This window comes from Phasianus colchicus, chromosome 29 (genome assembly GCF_987193195.1).
Source record: "Phasianus colchicus chromosome 29, bPhaCol1.hap1.1, whole genome shotgun sequence".
In the NCBI taxonomy this organism is placed as follows: domain Eukaryota; kingdom Metazoa; phylum Chordata; class Aves; order Galliformes; family Phasianidae; genus Phasianus; species Phasianus colchicus.
The window spans coordinates 1,291,049-1,313,588 of NC_143464.1; the positions used below are offsets into that span (position 1 = coordinate 1,291,049).

A 22,540-nucleotide genomic window follows, 5' to 3' on the forward strand; every position below is an offset into this window, starting at 1 on the left:
TGGAATGCTAAACTTCATGAAATTAAATTGAAGTTATGGAGTTAAATGAACATTGTGCAGAGAGAAAGAAAAAAAAAAAAATTATAGCAGAAGGAGTGCCTCTGAGAATGATCTTGACATTATCTTCTGCACTCTGCACAGGACTCCATGCCCAGGAACTGCAGATGCCCAACAGCAGCTCCATCAGCGAGTTCCTCCTGCTGGCGTTGGCAGACACGCGGCAGCTGCAGCTCCTGCACTTCTGGCTCTTGCTGGGCATCTACCTGGCTGCCCTCCTGGGCAACGGCCTCATCAGCACAGCCGTAGCCTGCCACCACCGCCTGCACACCCCCATGTACTTCTTCCTCCTCAACCTCGCCCTCCTCGACCTGGGCTGCATCTCCACCACTCTCCCCAAAGCCATGGCCAATGCCCTCTGGGACACCAGGCACATCTCCTATGCTGGATGTGCTGCACAGGTCTTTTTCTTTCTCTTCTTCATCTCAGCAGAGTATTGCATTCTCACCATCATGTCCTATGACCGCTACGTTGCCATCTGCAAGCCCCTGCACTACGGGACCTTGATGGACAGCAGAGCTTGTGCCACCATGGCAGCAGCTGCCTGGGGCACTGGGGTTCTCTATTCCCTGCTGCACACTGCCAATACATTTTCCCTGCCTCTCTGCCAAGGCAATGCTGTGGATCAGTTCTTCTGTGAAATTGCCCAGATTCTCAAGCTCTCCTGCTCAGAATCAGACATCCTCAGGGAAACTGGGATTATTGCTCTTAGTTTTTCTGTAGTCCTTGGATGTTTTGTTTTTATTGTTGTGTCATATGCACAGATCTTCAGGGCTGTGCTGAGGATGCCCTCTGAGCAGGGACGGCACAAAGCCTTCTCCACGTGCCTCCCTCACCTGGCTGTTGTCACCTTGTTTCTAAGCACTGTGATTTTTGCCTACCTAAAGCCCTCTTCTATTTCCTCCCAATCCCTTGACCTGATGGTTTCATTTCTGTACGCAGTGATACCTCCCACTGTGAATCCCTTCATCTACAGCATGAGGAACCAGGAGCTCAAGGACGCTTTGCGGACTCTTAGAAGAATCCCACAGTAGCTCAGAAACTATTAGAACAATATTTTGTTATTTTTCTTTGTTGCTATTTCTTAAAACTTGCATTTTGAATTTAAGCCTCCTACTTGTTAGCTGTTTATTTTGACCCAGTCATCTCATGTACCTACAGAAGTAGGGTTCCTCTGTAGATAAACACTATAACTGAGCCAGAAGAAGTTCATTTCTTCCAGCAGCCATTTCTCTCCTTCTGCTCTGGACCTGGTGGAACAAAGTTGTTATGCAGGAGGATTTCAGGGACCAGAAGCCCAGCTGCCAAATGGAGCAGCAGCCCTGGTGTCCCTGGGCGATGCTCCTCACTGCCTGGTTGTCTCCCGCTATCTGTGCCCATTGAGCCGGGGCTGCTTCTTTGCTGGGGCCATGGCGATGGGCAGGGCAGGAGGTGGTCTTTTGAGTGCTGCTCTTTCCACTCCCACGCTTTCCTACACTCCTGTACCCATGCTGTACCTCTACACTCCTGGTAGCCCTCGGGTCTCATGTCATTTCACAGCAGCCCTGTTGCATCTCACAGTGGCAGTCCTGTGGTTGCAGAGTTGCTCTTTTTTTATTATTATTTGCTGGAGCTCTCCACAGACTGAAGGACACAGGCTGAGAGTCCTAGGTGATCTGGAAGTGATTGAGTGCTGAACCAAGAGCTCCTTTCTTGGTGGCATTTATTCTGGTATTATAAAACCATAGAATGTCTTGGGTGGAAAGGGGCCTTAACAATTCCTTCCTAAGTACCCGTCAAGAGAAGGGTTGCCTCCCACCAAATCAGGTTGCCCAGGGCTGAATCCAGCCTGGCCTTGAGGACCTCCAGATTGCCCTCTTTCTCTGTACCAGTGCCTTCCCACTCCCTGAGTAACTACGTTCCTGCTATTGTATAATCCAAATGTCTTGTCTTTTGGTTTAAAATGTTGCCCCATTTTTGTATCACGTTCTTCCTAAGCAAAAAGTCGGTCTCTCTCCTGTTCATAAGCTCTCTTTAATTATTGAAAAGGCTTCTCTAGAGCTCTCTCCAGACTGACCTCAACCTTTCTTCATATGAGAGGTGCTCCAGCTCTCTGGTGGTGCTGCTCTGGACTCACTCCAACAGTTCCACATCCTTCTTGTGCTGGGGACCTCAGAGCTGGATGCACTACTCCAGCTGGGGCATTACAAGGGCAGAGTAGAGGGGGACAATTCCCTCCCTCCACTGCTGGGCACTCCTATCTGATGCAGCCCAGAACACAGTTGACCTTCTGGGCTGCACATTGCTGACTCAAGTCCAGCTTTTCACTCATCAGGATTCCCAAGACCTTCTCTGCAGGGCTGCTCTCTACGAGATCTTCTCCCACTCTGTAGAAATATCTGAGATTGAAGCCGGAAGCCCGCTTCAGCTTCATACAGGTGTTCGCAATCGTTAGGGACTCATCGGTCTGTCCATCTACCTCGGTGCACACCAATGTGGTGGGTGGTAAAATGGCGTTTATTAACTCGTGGCAACAGCTTATATAGCCTTGTACAACTTCGTCTACGCCCCTTTTATCTTGCGTAAGCACTTGCGTCACTACTTCTTATCTGGTTACTACTAGCAATTACTCGAAGGTTCTATGCTCGCTGTCTACATCTCCCCCTCCCTATGCACAAGCGTAATTATCCCATTCTGAGAGGACCCTAACCGCGTACAACCGAAGCCCCGCTTTGCGCCTATACATGCCATTGTCCTCTCAGTTAAGCCTTGCCCCATTACATCCCGAATCGCAAAATAATCCCGCACTACCCTTATACCGCTGCGTTTCCTGACTGCCTACAAGCCTTTTGCATTTTCCTATATTCTACGCGATAGTTAACTGTGCGGTCAATCATCTTTTGAATACAACCTAGCATAACTTGTAGAAAGCACGGTACACATACTACCAAAAGTAGGATAACTACAAGCCCTAAAAGCAGTCCCTTCAATAAGTGCAAGCCCCATTCTCCGATGCTTCCGAACACACTTCTCAGCCAGTCCCCGATAGGGTCCGTTTCCACTTGGATCTTCTCCGTATGGTCGCGCAGGGCTCTCAGCGCTTTATGGATGGATACACTGTGGTCGCTGAGATTGAAGCAACACATTCCTTCTAGGTCTTCACATTCATGCCCCTGTTAGAAACGCGTTTTCTCGTTGGCAGCAACAGTTGAGTTTCCTCCACGCTTCTCCCGGCCTTCTTTCGGGGTTCCTGAGCTGTCTCCTTCTTCGGCGTTCACAGGAGCCATACCTGCAAAACTCAGAGTCCCTCGTTACTGTTCTCTTTCATCAGATCTGGTTTGCACTGGCAAGCCAAGGACCGCAATAGCTACAGCCCAGTGGGCCTGGGCCGAGGTAGAATTAGCTTTTCCGTGTTGGGTAGCCACGATCATCGTGGAGGCTGTGTCAACAGTAACTGCCAACCACGACCGAGGTGACATTCGCGGCTCCCACGTAAAGTCCGTCTGCCATATCTGCAGCGGCCCTAAACCGCGGGGGTTGACCCCCGCCCCAATAGCAGGAGCTGAATTACAGTGAGGGCAGGCCTGCACCACATCCCTTGCAGCTGTAATGGAAATACCACAGGCTCGAGCGAGTGCCCGGGCGCCTATGTGAAGCGTGGAGTGGAGGTCTCTGGCCTTCCGGATCGTCAGGACACGGGACCCTGCAGCCGCATCTGCGGCTGCGTTGCCCTCTGAAAAGAATCCTGGTACATCCGAATGACTTCTTACATGTAAAATTGCTACAGGCTCTACTCGGGTGCACAAAGCATCTTCTAAGATAAGCGCTGCTTCCGTACTAGGGATGCCTTCTTGGCCCATTTTCAAAGCGAGCTTAGCTGCAAAAGCAGAATCTGTGACTATGTTACAGGGAAGGGAGGGCCAATAAACAATCGCCATCGCAACAGCCCTGACCTCGAGCATCTGAACGCTGGCGCCCAACGTGGGGCTCGAACCCACAACCCTGGGATTAAGAGTCTCATGCTCTACCGACTGAGCTAGCCGGGCCTTGGTTATTACAGACAGGAACCGTAAAGGCAAAAACCTCCCTGTCTTGCTCAGCCAGGGGTATGGAGAAAAAGCAATCCTTCAAATCGATAACAACAACCCCCCAGCCTGCAGGCACGGCAGATAGTACGGGCGCACCCTGCTGAACTACACCAAAAGGCACTAACTGCAAGCGATAGGATCCTGACCGCTTCTTTATCACAAATACAGGAGTGTTCCATTGACTAAGAGAGGGTTCTATATGACCTAAGCGAAGCTCTTGCTGTACTAATGCGTGAAGCGCTACAAGCTTTTCCGTCGGTAAGGACCACTGATCCACCCAGACAGGTCGCACTTCCTGTCTCCAGCGCAGTGGGATCGCATACTGCGCTGACAATTGACAGATCGTGGCCCCCACTATAAATTGTTATGCGTGCTGCCCCTGTTCTGCTGTAGCAGAACAGGCCTTTCCAGGGAACCATCCCTGCTGATTACGATAATCTCAACCATCTGGGCGGACCTCCGGGTGGGCGTTGTTCCTCCCACTCCCGCTATCATCTGTGCCGCCCCTGTAGGCCATGTAGAGGGCCAATCGGATTCCGCAATAACCCGATGCGATAGAGAAAGCGCCCGTGTTTGCAGGGCTAACTATAAACGCGGCTGGATTCGCTAGGCCCTTTTCTTTCGCTTTCTCTTTAACTTTAGCCCAGTCAGTAACCAGGCCCCCCCTCCCGGCGCGGGCTCCCCCGCGGCCGCGGGCTTCCCCGCCCCGCTCCGCCCACCGCCCTATCGCGTTCTTCAGGGGGCGGTTCTGGCTGAGACGTTTTGTCCAAAGAAGGGCATAAAGACGGGGCAGGGTAAGGTGGGGGCGGAGCTGTCGGCTCACATGACTGACTCGGCGACTCCTTCTTCTCCGTCTCTCCGCCTCCGCTCTCTGCCGTCGCCGCCATCTTTGCCTCGCCGGATCTATGAGAAAGTAAAGACCCGCTCCCGGCAACCCCGTCACGCTCCGCTCCTCCCTAATCCTCGCCCAATCAGTCAAAGCTGGCCCGGGGGCCGAGTCGGGGCATCCCGGCTCCGCCCTTCGCTCTGCCCCTCGGGGCGGATCGTCCCTCCCCGCCGGTGACGTGGCTACGCCCTCCCCCCCCGGCCCTCCCAGCCCCTCCAGAGAAGGATATAAGCTACTCCCCACGTAAGGAGGAGGGGCCGAGGGGGCCGCCGTGACGCAACTGCAGCCAGCGCCTGTTCCACAGCGATAACAAGATGTGGTTTTAGGCGCGGTCGCCTCTCCCGGCGCCATCTTCGTTTCTTGCTGCGCAGCTGTTATCTTTTCCTCCACGCCGTTCTGAGGCTCCGCGGTCGGTTTTCCTGTAGAATCTGTGGGAGAGACCTTCCCTCCCCCTAAACCCAGCCAAAACTTCGCGTGCTCAGATGTAACCTGCTCCTCTCGAGCTGCCTTCAGCGCTCCCAAGACCAATCCCCAGGTTTTCAACTCCCCTGACTTCCCGAGTACCATCGCCCGCTGAGAAAGCGCTGCGGTGATAGAATCCCAAGACCCCGGGGTATATAAATCTGAGGGAGATGTAAGCAGTCCCTCCTTTAGTAAAAGTGATAACACTGTACCTATTTCCTTCTTAGAAGGAGAATTTTTCCCGCAATAGGTCTTACATGCGGACGAAATCACCTTTATGACGGCTTCCATCGCCGGGCGTAATCTCCTCGACGGAACAAGCGACCACCAGGCACCTCTTCCGATGATCTCCTGGGTCCTCGGACAGGCCTTATAGGCTATCGGCCGTACCTTCCGACGCTACCCAGCTTCCACTCTCCTAAGCCGCAGCCCCCTCTTCTAGGGTCATCACCTCCTTCCCCAAGGGAGGTGGAACGAGAGCAGGAACCCGCCACGCCGCCCGTGGCCGACCACTATTCCCTAACGTCACGTCGGGGTCACCATATGAAGCCGGAGGCCCGCTTCAGCTTCATACAGGTGTTCGCAATCGTTAGGGACTCATTGGTCTGTCCATCTACCTCGGTGCACACCAATGTGGTGGGTGGTAAAATGGCGTTTATTAACTCGTGACAACAGTTTATATAGCCTTGTACAACTTCGTCTACGCCCCTCTTATCGTACGTAAGCACTTGCGTCACTACTTTCTTATCTGGTTACTACTAGCAATTACTCGAAGGTTCTATGCTCACTGTCTACATCTCACCAGCACCCACTGCCTTCTCCTCTGCAGGATTTCCAATGCTGTTCCAGCCCAGCCCCAATTCCCACGTGATCTGCAGACGCCCACCTCTCCTCCCCACCCCGCTCTGGGTGGAGAGATCATTTCACTGCATTGCGATCATTTCACTGATGTATCTCAAGCCTCTCGGAACTTCCTTTGAAACACAAAGCCATGCTGAGTGATCCCTCAGCATGGCCCCACATCATCACCCTTCCAGTGACATTTCTTCTTCCCCATGCCCAGTCTCGAGCTTTCAAGCTGCACTTTGAGGGAGTTTTACCCCCCTCCCCCTTCCACATTTCCACTACCAAGGTCAACTCCATCATGTTGGAAATCACTTCCTCATGGATATGCCACAAATCAGCTTTCTTGTGGCCGGTCAGCCATTGAGAAGAAGGAACCTCACCATCATCTTCCAAGGCACGTGCCAGCTTCTCAAGTAGACACGACCAAGTCACATCCCTCCTGCTATTGAGGTGTGTACACACGCAGAAGAGCCATCACAATCTCTTACACAAACCTCCTTCTTCCTCTATAGGCCCTACCAGGTGCTTCGGCAAAGAGGATCCCACAGTCAGAGGCACTGACAGATGTGATCCTGGAAGCACAGACCCCAGCCAAAAGCCAAGGGATGGCCCGTCAGCTATTGCAGGCTGCAGTCACCGCACAGTTGGATTAACAGCCGAATGCTTCATGCTGGATTATGGGGTGCTGAGAACAGCTGACCCCAGCAACTCCAGAAATGTCTCACAGGAAGAAAGACAGACAAAGTCATTGCATTCCCTTTGCTCTGATAAGATTCACAGAGAGCCTGGTTCCTCTTGTACAGTGTGTCTGGGTTACACTGCATAGGTACAAGCCGGATAGAAATGGATAGGTGTAATGAAGTTTCAGTGAAAAAGTTTGGAATACATAAAACACAGAATAAAACATTCAATAAATAACACTTAAGAAATGAATGCTCAAACCAAAAGAGAACAGCGTGATTATGTTAAAATCTGAATTACAAGTCACGTATAGAAGAAGGTGGGCAGTTCATTGCTTTCAAAACACATTTGACCATTAGTTTCCACAGAGCATCCTTGAGCTCCGTGTTCCTCATGCTGTAGATGAGGGGGTTCAAAACTGGAGGCAACACTGAGTACAGAAATGACACCAACAGATCCAGAGGTGAGGAAGAAATGGAATGGGGTTTCAGGTCGGCAACCATGGCAGTGCTGAGAAACAGGGAGACAACAGCCAGGTGAGGGAGGCACGAGGAGAAGGCTTTGTGCCGTCCCTGCTCAGAGGGCATCCTCAGCACGGCCCTGAAGATCTGCACATAGGAGAACAGAATGAAAGCAAAACAGCCGAAACAAAGAACACTACTAGCCACAAGAAACCTAATTTCCCTAACGAGACCCAGTTTTGAACAGGAGAGCTTGAGGATCTGAGGGATTTCACAGAAGAACTGATCCACAGCATTGCCATGACAAAGAGGCAGTGAAAATGTGTTGGCAGTGTGCAGCAGGGAATAGAGAACCCCAGTGCCCCAGGCAGCTGCTGCCATGCTGGCACAAGCTCTGCTGTCCATCAAGGTCCCGTAGTGCAGGGGCTTGCAGATGGCAACATAGCGGTCATAGGACATGATGGTGAGAATGCAATACTCTGCAGAAAACAAAAAGAAAAAGAAAAAGACCTGTGCAGCACATCCTGAGTAGGAGATGTGCCTGGTGTCCCAGAGGGCATTGGCCATGGCTTTGGGGAGAGTGGTGGAGATGCAGCCCAGGTCGAGGAGGGCGAGGTTGAGGAGGAAGAAGTACATGGGGGTGTGCAGGCGGTGGTGGCAGGCTACGGCTGTGCTGATGAGGCCGTTGCCCAGGAGGGCAGCCAGGTAGATGCCCAGCAAGAGCCAGAAGTGCAGGAGCTGCAGCTGCCGCGTGTCTGCCAACGCCAGCAGGAGGAACTCGCTGATGGAGCTGCTGTTGGGCATCTGCAGTTCCTGGGCATGGAGTCCTGTGCAGAGTACAGAAGATAATGACGAGTCAAGACCATGCTTATTCTTTCTCCTGCAGAAAGTGCTCATTTAAATCCATAACTTGAGCTTAACTTCATGATCTTCAGCATCCTGTAAGAAGCAGAGGCTTAAGGAGCTCTTACTTCTTTCATTTTCTATTCATATCCCATTCCCTGAATATTATCATCTTAGGAGCTCTTTCTATGCCTCATATCTTTACTCCAACTGCTCTTAGAGCCCCTAACCCCAGCCTCTGCGCTGTTATTATAAAATTATTGTTTGAGAAAGCTGCCTGTTTGCAGGATAAGGGCATTATTCAAGTCTGCAGAAAAAGACATTTATTTCAGCTGGTTCCATCCTCTGGGGAAGGACAGACTGAAAGGGCATTCAGTGTGACTGTACACAAAACAAATGATTGATAAGAATTCGGGAGTCTCAGAGCTGAGTTCAAAGTAGAAAACCCCTTTTAGATTTCAGCCTCCAATCCTTTTTGTATAAAATGAATCTAAAAGTAATATAAAAGCACTATAATATAAAAGGAAAATCCCTGCTTTGTCTCCCCTCTTTACTACTCTGGGGTGCTATGGAACTGTGATGCCCCATCCTAGGCAGCAGTTGTGGCAGCAGAAGGCCCCTGCCCTGCCCTGCTGGGGGGCTCCTTCCCCCCACACGTCTCCCCGCAGCTCCCTGGGCAGCTCCCCAGGCAGGCTGAGTGCTGAGTGCTGAGTGCTGAGTGCTGAGTGCTGAGCCTGGCAGGCGGCAGAGTCCCTGGCCCGGTTGCAGCCCCTGGGGCACAGCAGGGACCTGCTCTGCAGGACAGCCCTGGGCACCCGGCTGCAGCCCCGGCTGCACAGCCTGCAGCCGTCCTGGGACATGCAGCCTTCAGGGCTGTGCTCTGATGCTGCAGCATGGAAGCCCTCAGCTGGAGCAGGTCCTGCTCTGCAATAAAGAAGCATGGAGTGCCTCCTGACTAATACATTTGTCTAACAAGACCAAGAGCGATTGGATGGTCTTGTGTACTTTGCCCTGCCAATGTAGACTTACTGTGTTAAGGTCTGCGAGCGTTGATCCTTCCACGAACTCAGCCTTCTCCCTTCTACACAACGTGTTGCATTTCTCTCCCTTCTCTCCTAATTGTCACCTACAGGCCATGTCTTTGGAGTCCTGCACTGTGCAGAGAAGCTGCTCCTGTACCAGCAGCTGTATGAGCTCCCTGTGTCCCGGAAGCCCGGCCCAGCTCAGCAGCAGAGGCACAAGGGATCCCTTTCTCCATCCCTGTGGGCTCCCTGCAGATGTCCCTAGGGCTCCACAGGATGATACGTGGAAAAATACTGAAGGAGTCCTTGATGTTCCTTTCCTCTGAGTGGGAGAACACCTTCCTTCCCAGCAGTGTCATTGCTCCTGTCAGAGACAAACTGAAGTAGAAAAGGCACCCTCCCTTGTCCCAACACAGACAGGACACCTGGGCAGTGACAGGCAGGGATCACAGGTGCCCAAGCAGAAGAAAATTACTCTGATGAGTTGATTGAGGTACCTCATTCTGGATCTGGAGATGTTCTTCTGGTGGGAAATCTCTCTAAGTGAAGTGAAAGATTCCTATGTGGAGTCAATTGAACCTCTTCTCTATTCATTTTTGTGCAAAACATCATCCAGAAATACTGAGCTGAGAATATGGATTCATGTGCCATAGGGAGAACTAAGTCTCTCTCTCTCTTCAGCCCAAGCTGTACTTCCCAGCTGCCCTGGGGGTAAAATGGTCTCTGTCTCATGTACACCCTTCATTGCCTAGCCATGTTCAGGGTGGCTGAGTATAACACACATGCCCAAATACTGTCCCATATTGCCCCTCCAAGTAAAAGCCAAATATGGCCTGCACTCTGCTGACAGACGGGTGGAGAAAAATGCACTGCCATTGTCAGTTGTGACATATCACTTGGTTACCTTTGACTCCAGTTCATACTGAAGTTCTAGCATGCCTGGCGCAGCAGTGCTTAGCAGTGGTGTGACTTCATTCTGGCCATGACAGTCCTCTCAGCCTCTACTCCCCATTAGACTTTTGGGCCAAATAGCACATTAGTGAGTCTAGAGGACCAAATGGGTGAGTGAATCTTGCTGATTACTCCTTGATTCTGCAGGTGGTGAATCAGATGATGAATGAGAAACAGGGAGTCCCTGTTGATGCAATATTGACGTCAACATGCCATTTCAGTAGCGATCGGCACCTGCTGCCGTTCTGCTCTTAGCAATCCTGCAACAGAAGCGTCCTCTGAGAGACCAGACAAGCTATACAGCTGTTTAATGTCCTCCATCTCCAAGGCAGCTGTACTGAAAGCCCACCAGTACCCTTTTTGGCTCCTTGAAGTGCTCTTTCCCAAGGCAACCTGTAGCAGGGATGCACAGAGCCTCTGGGCCAGTCACAATGGTAATCACAAACATTCTTTTGCCACTCATTTGGTTAGGCTCACTTTGGCCTCTAGCAGAGTTAACTCTTGGATTCCCCTGTCACTCCTGAAATACAAATCGGTTTTGTTCCTTTATAACTTGATGGCATTGGAGTACATTGTGCACCAGTGTCCGCTGGAGCCTCCTATTTCTGTGGCCCTGATGTGCCAGGCCATTGAATCCATGCAGTCCAATAAACCCAATTGCCCCTTTCCTCTACCTAGCTGCAGGCAGGGCCCCTCGAGTTCTGATTTGTGTATTCATAACTCATCTTTTGTGTGTAAAATACAGAAGGCTCACTGACAACCACAGAGACAAGATCAGACCATCAGGCTCACTGGAAAGTGGAGCCGCCACTTTCCTGGAAGGACCCTTTCTTGTGATTATTTTCCCTTGCACCTCACGTACCCATGCCTGTAGGGCTGAGGTGAGTTTTGCCATCCCACATCCTCATACCCTCTCCATGGTCACGCAGGTAAAACCACAGGATGGTACATGGCTGTTACCTTGAAGCATGGCACTAGTGACACTCTGCACAGTTCCAATACCATTTTTCCTTCCCTTCCCTTCCCTTCCCTTCCCTTCCCTTCCCTTCCCTTCCCTTCCCTTCCCTTCCCTTCCCTTCCCTTCCCTTCCCTTCCCTTCCCTTCCCTTCCCTTCCCTTCCCTTCCCTTCCCTTCCCTTCCCTTCCCTTCCCTTCCCTTCCCTTCCCTTCCCTTCCCTTCCCTTCCCTTCCCTTCCCTTTCCCTTTCCCTTTCCCTTTCCTTTTCCCTTTCCCTTTCCCTTTCCCTTTCCTTTCCTTTTTTTTTTTTTTTTTTTTTTTTTTGCCAGTCATGAAATCCCAAGCTGTGAGGTGTGGTTGACACGACCATGGATGGGAAGCTGGATGTGAGCCAGCAGTGTGCCCTCACAGCCCAGAAAGCCAGCCGTACTCTGGGTTGCTTCAGAAGAAGCGTGGCCAGCAGGGTAAGAGAGGTGATCCTGCTCCTCTACTGCGCGCTGGTGAGAATTCACCTGCAGTACTGCGTCCAGATGTGGAGTCCTCAGTACAGGGGAGACATGGAGCTGTTGGAGCACGTATAAAAAAGGGCCACAAAACTGATCCACAGAACGGAACACCTCTCTTACGAGGACAGGCAGAGAGGTGGGGCTGTGCAGCCTGGAGAAGAGAAGGCTGCAAGGCAACCTGAGAACAGCCTGTCAGTATCTAAAGGGGAGCTACAGGAAAGAAGGGGACAGAATCTTTAGCAAAGTCTGTGGCAAGGACAAAGGGAAATGGCTTCAAGCTCAAAGAGGGTAGATTTAAGTTAGATATAATGAAGAAGTATTTTACAGAGAGGGTGGCGAGGCACAGGCACAGATGGGCCACTGATGTGGTTAATGCCCTGTCCCTGGACATTTTCCAAGTGAGGCTGGATCAGGCCTTGGGCAGCTTGATGGAGCTGTGGTGACCTTGTGCACTACAGGGGAGTTGGGCTGGATGACCTTCAGAGGTCCCTTCCAACTCTAAGGATTCTATGATTCTACGATTCTAAGACTGGGCCAAGTAGGAAGGGGTTTGTTGGGTATGCCACACTCCCTCCTATTCTCAGGCTAAGGGCATCGCTGAACTCACCAACTGGTTGGTTAAGTTTCTTTCAGAAATACTTGAATCTGGGTGGTGTTTGCAATTGTATAATGCTGCCTACCAATTAACTAATAGATGAAGTGGGGGTGGCTGCCTCAACATGAAAGCCATTTGTCTATCTGTGAATACAACCATCCTAGAAGTTCATACCAAGCCAGGAAAAGATCCTATGGGATTCTGCAACAACCTGTACTGCTGAAAACGCCTCAGATTGGAGCAATATCAGTGGTACTATCTATACCCCAAAATCCCTAAGTGTGAGAAGCAAGAAATTGTTTGGTAAAGGTATCCTGAATAAGCACCTGATAGATGTCAATTTTTAATGCTTGCAATCAAATGTGACTGAGTGCATTTTGCTTCCTTTTGTGTCTACAGGAGTCTTGAATGACCCACACGTGGACAGACGGACCTTGATTTCAGGATGACCCAGCAGGTTGAATAATGATATTAATAATCATAATAATGATACTATGTTTTACCATGGTGCAAATACAATCCCCTTTCATTTGTGTCCAGAAGGGCCCAGAATGGCCATGGGCCTGTGAGAGGCAGATCGTGTTTTTGCAGTGGAAGTTTCCAACATTTTCTGTATATAGCATAGGATAAGAAAACTTTTACAAAGAAAACTCCTGAACAGAGTCAAGTTGAGAGTGGGGCGTTTCGACCTAGGAAGAATTGGTACACGCACTAAGGTAAAGAAGAGACAGAACCAGTGAAAATATTGTCCTCCTATCACAATAAAAAGTCCAGAATATTCCCATAGACAATGGATTGGTAGCAGACATTGTGTGGAAGTGTAAACATAGCTATGGAAGTGTAACGTAGCTATGGAAGTGTAACCCTAGCTATGGAAGTGTAACGGAGCTATGGAAGTGTAATGTAGCCATAGTGTTAGAAGATTGTGAGCCTGAGATGTTCAACCAGTGAGTGCCAAGAGAGGCTTTACCTGCGTCAGACCCAGGGTACATAACGGGATGGATTTTGCTGACTAGTTGTGCAACTTCTCCCTGGTCAGTACGGGGTGTGCGCCCATTATTGCAGTAATGAACAAACTGCTCTTCACAGAGATCTTTGCCCGATTAGAAATTGTTGATCTTGAGTGTGTTTCTCACAGTATCTAAGCATAAGATAAGCTTGCTGCTGTTATGAAGATCTGTTTTGAAACTTGCTTGCTTTCTAGCCAATGGATTGTTAGTGGAAATGTCCTGAATACACGTGTTAGACTATAAAAGCCTTGCATGGGAAAATAAAGGGGAATTTTTGCACAAGAACCCTGTGTCGTGTTGCTATCCTGAGACAAGCAGCCCCTTGTCTTATGGTTGTGGCAAGAGCGAGACAAACTCTGACACATTGGTACATATTGCCTGTTCCTGCCTGCTACCTCACTGCCACTGGGTGCCACTGGATGCCACTGCGGAGACAACAGGACTGCTGTCAATTCATGTGAGACCCGAGGGTTACCAGGAGTGTAGAGGTACAATAGGAAAGCATGGAAATGGAAAGAGAGCAGCACTCAAACGACCACATCTTGTCCTTGCCCATCGTCATGGCCCCAGGAAAGCAGCAGCCCTGACTTGAAGGCAATGAGGACCAGAAGTCCACTGAGTAGTGAGGAGCAGCTGCCAAGGAAATTTGGGCTGCTGCTCCATTTGGCACTGGGCCCGTGGACCCTGAATCCCACCTGTGTAGGGGGTTTCTCTTCAAGCTCTAGAGCAGATGGGAAGAAAAGTGAGCTGAGAGAAATAAATTTCTGCTGTCCTCTTCATTGTGTTTATGCATATGTACCTACATACTTCTGAAGGTACGTGAGATGACTGGGTCAAAAAAATACTTTAATATAGTAGCATAACTAGAGTAACTATATTTAAAAGGTAATGCAAGATTTAGGAAATAACACAACATGTAACAAAATATTATTCTAATATTTTCTGAAATAGCTGGAGATTTCCCAAAGTTTCCTCAGGGCATCCCTGAGCTCCTGGTTCCTCACACCATAGATGAAAGGATTCACAGTGGGAGGTATCACCGAGTACAGAAATGACACCACCAGGTCCAGGGATGGGGAAGAAAGGGAGTGTGGCTTCATGTAGGCAAACAAGAGAGGGCTGACAAACAGGGAGACCACGGCCAGATGAGGGAGGCACGTGGAGAAGGCTTTTTGCCGGCCCTGCTGAGAGGCCATCCTCAGCACGGCCCTGAAGATCTGCACATAAGACAGAACAATGAATAAAAAGCAACTGAAGATTAAACAAAGACTAAAATAGATATTCACAATTTCCCTGAGGTAGTCTGATTCTGAGCAAGAGAGCTTGAGGATCTGGGCGACTTCACAGAAGAACTGGTCCACGGTATTGTTTTGGCAAAGTGGTATTGAAAATGAACTGGCAGTGTGCAGCAGAGCATGGAGAGCCCCAGCGCCCCAGGCAGCTGCCGCCATGGTGGCACAAGCTCTGCTGTCCATCAAGGTCCCATAATGAAGCGGCTTGCAGATGGCAACGTAGCGGTCATAGGACATGATGGTGAGGACAGAATATTCTGCTGACATGAGAAAGACAAACAGAAATGTCTGGGCAACACATCCTGCATAGGAGATGTGCCTGGTGTCGCAGAGGGCATTGGCCATGGCTTTGGGGAGAGTGGTGGAGATGCAGCCCAGGTCGAGGAGGGCGAGGTTGAGGAGGAAGAAGTACAGGGGGGTGTGCAGGCGGTGGTGGCAGGCTACGGCTGTGCTGATGAGGCCGTTGCCCAGGAGGGCAGCCAGGTAGATGCCCAGCAAGAGCCAGAAGTGCAGGAGCTGCAGCTGCCGCGTGTCTGCCAACGCCAGCAGGAGGAACTCGCTGATGGAGCTGCTGTTGGGCATCTGGTACTTCTGGGCACCAGGACCTATTCAAGGAGGAAAAAAGTCAAGGACAAGTCTTTCTATGTGGGCTGTGTTCATTCAGCTCCCTGATGTGATCTACATTTCGTGAGGTTGTGTTTGCCATGAGGGACTCTGTACTTTTTATCTCAATGAAGCAGACTTGTCCCTTACATAGGAACGTGGTGATCGTGTGTGGGAAGATTTTTGTTTCAGTATGTATCAGATAAAATCACTACTAATGCAAAAGTGCTGCTCTGCATCTGAACCTTAACGCCAAAAATATGTAGGTCAAAAATAGAAGTTCTAGGGATCGCTTTTTCCTACAAATTCTCATCCTGCTCACCATGCCCAAGGAGTGTTTGCTGAAGTCTGAACAGCTGTAAGACCTGAGAGGCAAAGGGATTCACTGCTGCTTAGTGCAGGGTAAGGGGAGCTGACTGGGTTTCTTTCCAATTGCTCTGAGCTTGACTACTTAGCAGATGCAAGACGATTGCATTCCCATAAATTTCTGAAGTCAGACCCAGTTCAGAAAACAGGATTCCTCTGCCCATCACTGTGTATTCACCCTTTCTCAATGTACTTCAGCAGTGCCTCATCACCACACATCTTGCAAATGACCCCTAACACTGATTTCACCAACCCCACAGCATTTGCATATTGCATCTCTCTGCGTCTTCCCTGCACTTTGATCGCCTGACTAGGGGAAAGATTTGCATCCTGAAGGTCAGCTCACGGCTCTGAAGGGCACGTCAGGGAGATGTGTCCTACTGATGGCATCTCATTAAGGGAAAGCCAGCTCCTTCCCAGCCTCACAGACTGCATTGCCCACAGCCCCAGGCAGTGGCTCTCAGCCCCTGTGCACTGCAGAGGGTGATGGACACGTGCCTGGGGAGATGCTGCTCTGCTCTGCTGGAGCTCTGCTTGCACAGGAGCTGGTTCACGCATTGGACCCCATGTCATTTGGGCAGAAACGTTTCTAGGTGGGAGCTTGCTCAGAGGAAGGTCCCTGCACTGAAGGGGGTAATTCCCTGATCATATCTCTGTGGTCTGCAGATTTTCATCCTGGGAGCTGTTTTCCTGTCATTTCCCTGACTGAGCATGCAGACACCAGCCCAAACTCGCTGAATTCCTATTTGCTGTCCAGAACCCACCCTGTTTGTTTATTTTTTCAAGTGAAAAAGGGAACTTAAGAGAGCTCCCATGGCTTTACTGAAAGAATATATACGTTAAAGGAAAGCAGAGAGGTAAAATGCATTCAGGATTCTCTCTTGATGTGCCCTCAGAGCTGTGCTCTGATGCTGCAGCAGGGAAGCCCTCTGCTGTAACAGCTCTTATTCCATGATAAAGAAACACAGAGTGTATGCAGCCTGATCTGCACTGGGATGTGCCAGATCTGGTGATCCTTCTTGGAAAAGTGTTTGCATTACCTATAGTGAGAGACTTACCTTGTCAGTGGCTGAAAGCAATGCTCCTGCAGTGAGGTCGCAGCCCGCTCACACCCCACACATCCTGTAATCCCTCTCTCCTTTCTCTTCCATCTTCATGTCACCTGCCGAATGTGCCCCTTGTGCTGAGGCAGAGTACACGGGAGCTGCTCTTAGTCAGAGCTGTGTCTCTGCAGCACTGCCCACTTGTAGGAGCTCCCTGTGTCCCAGGAGCTCAGAACAGCTCAGCAGAAGAGGGTGTGACTTTATTTTTCCCAACTGATCTTCCCTGAGATGACCCTGGGTCTCTGTGGCCAACAGCTCCTGGAAGACAACAGCATCATGATTGTACTCTGAAATCTGCTGAATTAACCACCAAATGTCCACTGGACAGTGACCAGTTGCATACATGTGGTTAGTCCTACCAGAGAGTGTTTGCTGTAACAAAAAGGGCACAAAGACCTGGACAGAGAGAGGTGGACTTCTCCTGGGCAGAGCAGTGATGAAGCTGAGGCAGTGCAGGCATCTCATCCCTAGATGGAAACCCTATGACTGAAATGGGATTCAGATCCCCACAGACCCAGAGAAGCTGGGATTCCTCTGGTTCAGTTCAGATGTGCACAAGGAGTTGCCTGCATGTGAGCTCTTGCTCTGAGTCCTTGGTCCTTCAGCAGCAGGGAGTCAGTTGCTCACACACAGACTCTGGGTGATGACCAAGGTGCCTGGGGTGCTCCTGGATGTGTGCTAGTGCTTGGGAAGTGTGTGGGAAATCCCTGAGACAGACACCTCCTTCCTGAGAATCAGCTGAGGGCCAGAGAGGGGATAAAGCATTTCTTGGCCATCCTAAACAACAAGAGAACCCTGCATTGAGTTCTCCTCTAAGACCCTTTTTCCGCCCTTCTCCATGGAGCATGCAGAGTTATGCAGCTGACTAAAGGGCTGAGCTCACAAAATGAGCCAGATCTTTCTCTGTTCTCCATCTGATGCATATTCTGGTGCTCCAGGCACTGCAAAGCTAACACACATCTTCATTCTTCAACTGAGAAAACGTCAGTTTTCTATGTGTTCTCATGTGAATGGCATCAGAAGCAGCCTAATGTCATACTGACTTCCGTAGGTGTCCAGCACACTCTCTTGCAGCTGCAGGTGCAGCTCGAGGCCTTCCGGAAAACCGTGACCTAGGAGTGTCCGTGCTGCTTGGACAATTCTGAGCCCCACAGTGGGTCTAATGCCTGTGTTTTTCCTTCTGGACACAAATACCATAGGCCTCAGGTCATGTTTGGACCACAGGGACACGGTTCAACGGCTTCCACAACTGACTGCAGCACAGGGGGGATACAGAGTCTTAACGATGGATGGGCGAGGAGACAAGGAAGTGTGAGAGTGCACTGAGCTCTTGATGGGGATGGCCGAACAGCCAGGTCAGAGAGAATGGAAATGGCAAACAGAGGAGACCTATGGTGTCTGTTCCTGCCTTCCTGATCAGAAAAAGCAAGTGGAAAGTGCCCTGTACACACAGATGGGAGCCTCATGTTGTCAGGCCCTTGTCCACTTTGGGGGCTTTTTCCACTGCAGTGTCTGCTGCAGGGACAGCACAGCAAGGCATGCACCATCCAGAAGATCCCTGGAGAGCACAGATGGCAGCTTCTTGACTAAGCCCTGGAGGAACCAAAGAGAAGAGGTGCTCTACTGGATCTCATACTCACCGGCACGGAAAGGCAGGTGGGGAATGTGAAGATGGAAGAGAGCCTTGGCTGCAGTGGCCATGGGATGGTGGAGCTGAGGAGTCTGAAGGGAGGGCAAAAGACATGTTCACACATTTGAGCTTCAGGAGAGCACACCTTGGCTTCTTCAAGTGTCTGTGGGCTACAGAACAGCAGGGTAAGGCTCTGAGGCGCATAAGGTCAAAAAAATCTGCTAACTATCTGAGGATCACTGCTTCCAAATAGGGTAAGTCCATTCCAAGGAGGAGGAAGTCAGGAAAAAAATAGCAAAACTGCAGCAGGAATCATAATGGATTGACCTGTTCAAATCCAAACACAGAAAAGAAGCACAGAGCAAGTGGAAACAAGAAGAGATCACCTGGCAGCAATGCAGAGACTTTATCCAGCGCACATGCTGAGATGAGTATAGGTAAGTCAGAGTTCAACCACAATTGAATGTGCCCAGGCATACCACAGACAAGAGGGGCTTGTAGAAATACAATGTAGTCTACGAAAGGAAGGCTAGAGAGAATGTGGGCCCAGTGTAGAATGGGGCAGGGAACCTGGTGAGACAGGACATGGAAAAGCCTCTGATACTCATCTCCTTCCTGATCTCACGGTGTATTAGTTGGTCTGGTCTTCTTGGAATCCTACGTGCCAGAGACAGGTGGGAACTGTTAGTGTAAGGCAGATGTACTGTTGGTGAAAGAAGAGGTGATCAGGGAATACCTAAGCAAACTGGATCCCGTGTTGGAAGAGGCTGACAAGTATCGTAGGATTTTGGAATGGTTTGGGTTGGAAGGACCCTAAAGACCATCCAGTTCCACCTCCCTTGCTGTGGGCAGGGCTGTCAACCAGTAGATCAGGATGCTTGGACCCATGACATCTTGAACATCTCCAGGGATGGGGCAGCAACATCTTCTCTGGGCTGCCTGTTCTCTACCAGCTCCATTGCTGCGGAGACTAGCTTCTGAGCAGGTAAGTCTGCGCTGGCAAAGAGATCTGGAGTAAAAAGGCCAACCAAAAGGCTCTTTTTAAGGCTTTTTTAAGGCTTTTCTAAGGCTCTTTCGAGGCTAGCAACAGCACCACGCTTGTGCTGGGGAGCTGGCAGCTAGTGGGCGGGCTCCTGAGTCACCAGGGGTGGAGCCGGCACATTAGCAGCACGGTTCAAACACCCGCCCTTAACCTTCACACCTGATAGCAAGCTTTAAATAGCTTCGGGGAGGGTGGAAGCTAGCTTCCACAAGGCACACCAGGTGAGAAAACATTGTTTCTGCTAGCTGTGAAAGAGGAGGTTGAGTGAGCGAGCACAGTCCGCACTTTCCATAGGGTGATACATCTGTGTGTGTGGGAGGTGGGTCTAGTGGTAAGAACTGCAAACTTTGGTTCCTTCTTGCTCAGGAGCCCAGCTTTCTTTTCCTTTCCTTGGTAGTCTCTGAGACCACAGGCCAGAACATGGTCTCCACTAGACAGCAGGCTTATTCTAAGAAGTCTGTAGCAACCCAGACGGAGAGCTTGCCAAGAAATGGTGCTGTTCAGGTCTCTGGCTGCAGGGAGTGCCTGAGCCTACTGCTGCCCGGGGAGAGTTGCAGGGACTCCACCTTTGCGAGATGTGAGCAGGTGGATGAGCTGCTCAGCCTCGTGGTGGAACTCAAGGAGGAGGTACAGAGACTTAGGACCATCAGGGAATGTGAGAGGGAGATTGACTGGTGGAGCGACTTGCTGGCTCACCAAAGAGGAGGGTTCCAGGAAAATACCCCCAGAAAAGTAGTGGGCCCCCTGCCCTGTCTCAGTCGGACAGACCTGACAGATGAGGAAGGTTGGAAGAAAGTCCCTACTTGGTGTCACAGGAGACACCCCCGCCTGCCTAGCCCGTTTCCCCAGCTCCTTCTAAGCAACAGGTTCCAGTTGCTGGAGGTAGAAGGGGAGGTGAGTGGAGAGGCAAAGGAGGATCTGCCTAGAAGAGAGCCTAGGGCGAGGCGGTCACCCCCACGCCTTGATACCACCTCCGACAGAAAAGAAAGAAGGGTGGTTGTGGTGGGTGACTCCCTCCTCAGAGGAACGGAGGGCCCCATATGTAGACCTAACCCGATCTGTCGGGAAGTGTGCTGCCTTCCTGGGGCTCGGGTCAGGGACATAACCAGGAAACTCCCTAAGCTGGTTAGGTCATCAGACTACTTCCCATTGCTCGTAGTTCAGGTGGGCAGTGATGAAATCGCTCAGACAAGTCTACGAACTATGAAAAAAGATTTCAGGGATTTAGGGCGTTTAGTTCAAGGAGCGGGAGCTCAAGTGATCTTCTGCTCTATACTTTCAGGGGGGGCAGTAAGGGACACCGAGCGAGATTGGAAAATATGAGCAATGAATAATTGGCTCGGAGGCTGGTGTCGAGCCAGAAACCTTGGATTCTTTGATCATGGGGCGTTTACTCGGCCCCTGGCCTGTTGTCTGTCCTTGGAACCCGCCTATCTCTAAGGGGGCAACGAATACTAGCGCAAGAGCTAGCGGGGCTTATAGAAAGAGCTTTAAACTAGCTATGAAGGGGGAAGGGGACAAACCAGGCCCCACAAGAGATGAGCCTAAGAGAACGATGATTAAGCTGGGGGGGAGGCAGACGACTTGACTGAAGTCTATCTATACCAATGCACGCAGCATGAGCAACAAGAAGGATGAGTTGGAAGTGATTGTGAATCAGGCGAATTATGACCTTGTTGCTATTACTGAAACATGGTGGGACCACTCCCATGACTGGAGTGCTGTGATAGATGGTTACAAGCTCTTCAGAAGGGATAGACGAGGAAAGAAGGGTGGTGGTGTGGCCCTTTATATCAAAGACTGTTTTGATGTTGAAGAGCTTGGAGTTCGTAATGACAGAGTTGAGTGTCTATGGGTAAGGATCAGGGGGAAGGCCTGTAGTGGTGACATCTTGGTGGGGGTCTGCTATAGACCACCTAACCAGGATGAAGAGTTGGATGAAGCGTTCTATGAGCAGCTCGCGGAAGTCACGCGATCGCCAGCACTTGTTCTCATGGGAGACTTCACCTTCCCTGACATATGTTGGAAATATAATACAGCACAGAGGAAGCAGTCCAGGAGGTTTTTAGAGTGCGTGGAGGATAGCTTCCTTATGCAACTGGTAGGAGAGCCTACCACTCTACCAGGAGTGCCCTGCTAGACCTGATTTTTGCTAACAGAGAAGGACTGGTGGGAGATGTGAAGGTTGGGGACTGTCTTGGGCAGAGCGACCATAGAACTGTAGAATTCTCTATTCTTGGAGGTGTCAAGAGAGTGACCAGCAGAACTACTTTCTTGAACTTCCAGAGGGCGGACTTTGATCTGTTCAGGGCGCTTGTAGCACGGGTCCCTTGGGAGTCATTTCTTAAGTGTAAAGGAGTCCAGGAAGCTTGGACACTCCTCAAGACAGAAATCTTAAAGGCGCAAGAACAGGCTGTCCCTGAGTGCCGTAAGGCAAGCCGCAGGGGTAGGTGACTGGTGTGGATGAGCCGGGAACTACTGTTGAGACTCAGGGAGAAAAAGAGAGTCTACGTCCTCTGGAAGAAGGGACAGGCTAGCTGGGGAGATTACAAGGAAGTTGCTAAGGTATGCAGGGAGGAAGTTAGGAAGGCAAAAGCCCATCTTGAACTCAGATTGGCCACTGCAGTAAAAGACAGTAAAAAATCCTTTTATAAATATATCAACAGCAAAAGAAGAACCAAGGACAATTCTCATCCTTTACTTGATGCAGCAGGGAATGTGGCCACTGAGGACAAGGAGAAGGCTGAGGTCCTCAATGCCTTCTTTACATCTGCCTTTAATAGCCGGACCAGTTATCCTCTGGGCACTTTATGCCCTGATCTGGAAGTCTGGGACGCTACTCAGAAAGCACCCCCAGCGATTCAGGTGGAGACAGTCAGAGAACTCCTCCTCCATCTAGACTGTCACAAGTCCATGGCCTACACCGGATGGCTGCACCCTCGGGTGCTGAGGAAGCTGACGGGTGATTGCTGAGCTGCTCTTGGCCATCTGTCAGCGCTCCTGGTTAACTGGAGAGGTCCCAGAGGATTGGAGGCTTGCTGATGTGACTCTCATCTTCAAGAAGGGCTGTAAGGAGGATCCGGGGAACTATAGGCCTGTCAGCCTGACCTCGGTACTGGGGAAAGTAATGGAGCAAATCATCTTGGGGGAGATCGCACGGC

The 22,540-nt window shown here is 50.6% G+C and overlaps 2 protein-coding genes and 1 non-coding gene across 3 annotated transcripts; 1 reads left to right on the forward strand and 2 right to left on the reverse strand.

Moving 5' to 3' along the window:
- The first annotated feature begins 164 nt into the window (after nucleotides 1-164).
- Nucleotides 165-1,091, forward strand: LOC149914475 (olfactory receptor 14J1-like). Its single transcript, XM_090126368.1, has one exon. The coding sequence runs from the start codon at nucleotides 165-167 to the stop codon at nucleotides 1,089-1,091; it is 927 nt and encodes a 308-aa protein (XP_089982494.1).
- Nucleotides 1,092-4,009: 2,918 nt separating this feature from the next.
- Nucleotides 4,010-4,082, reverse strand: TRNAK-CUU (transfer RNA lysine (anticodon CUU)). The gene has a single exon. It is a non-coding gene; the product is annotated as a tRNA-Lys (tRNA).
- A 9,652-nt stretch (nucleotides 4,083-13,734) lies between these two features.
- On the reverse strand, nucleotides 13,735-15,217 carry LOC149914477 (olfactory receptor 14J1-like). Its single transcript, XM_090126369.1, has 3 exons — nucleotides 14,630-15,217; nucleotides 14,502-14,560; nucleotides 13,735-13,768 (listed from the first exon to the last, which is right to left on the reverse strand). The coding sequence occupies exons 1-3, from the start codon at nucleotides 15,215-15,217 to the stop codon at nucleotides 13,735-13,737; spliced, it is 681 nt and encodes a 226-aa protein (XP_089982495.1).
- Between the last annotated feature and the right edge of the window lie 7,323 nt (nucleotides 15,218-22,540).

What these genes read in the sequence shown, in the direction of transcription:
- LOC149914475 (XM_090126368.1), top strand. Translation starts at nt 165, where the DNA reads ATGCCCAACAGCAGCTCCATCAGCGAGTTCCTCCTGCTGGCGTTGGCA.
- LOC149914477 (XM_090126369.1), bottom strand. Translation starts at nt 15,217, where the DNA reads ATGCCCAACAGCAGCTCCATCAGCGAGTTCCTCCTGCTGGCGTTGGCA. An exon ending in CAGACTACCTCAGGGAAATT is followed by an intron (nt 14,561 to 14,629) that starts GTGAATATCTAT and finishes TCTTATGTGCAG; the next exon opens with ATCTTCAGGGCCGTGCTGAG. An exon ending in CGGCAAAAAGCCTTCTCCAC is followed by an intron (nt 13,769 to 14,501) that starts GTGCCTCCCTCA and finishes TTGTCTCCGCAG; the next exon opens with TGGCATCCAGTGGCACCCAG.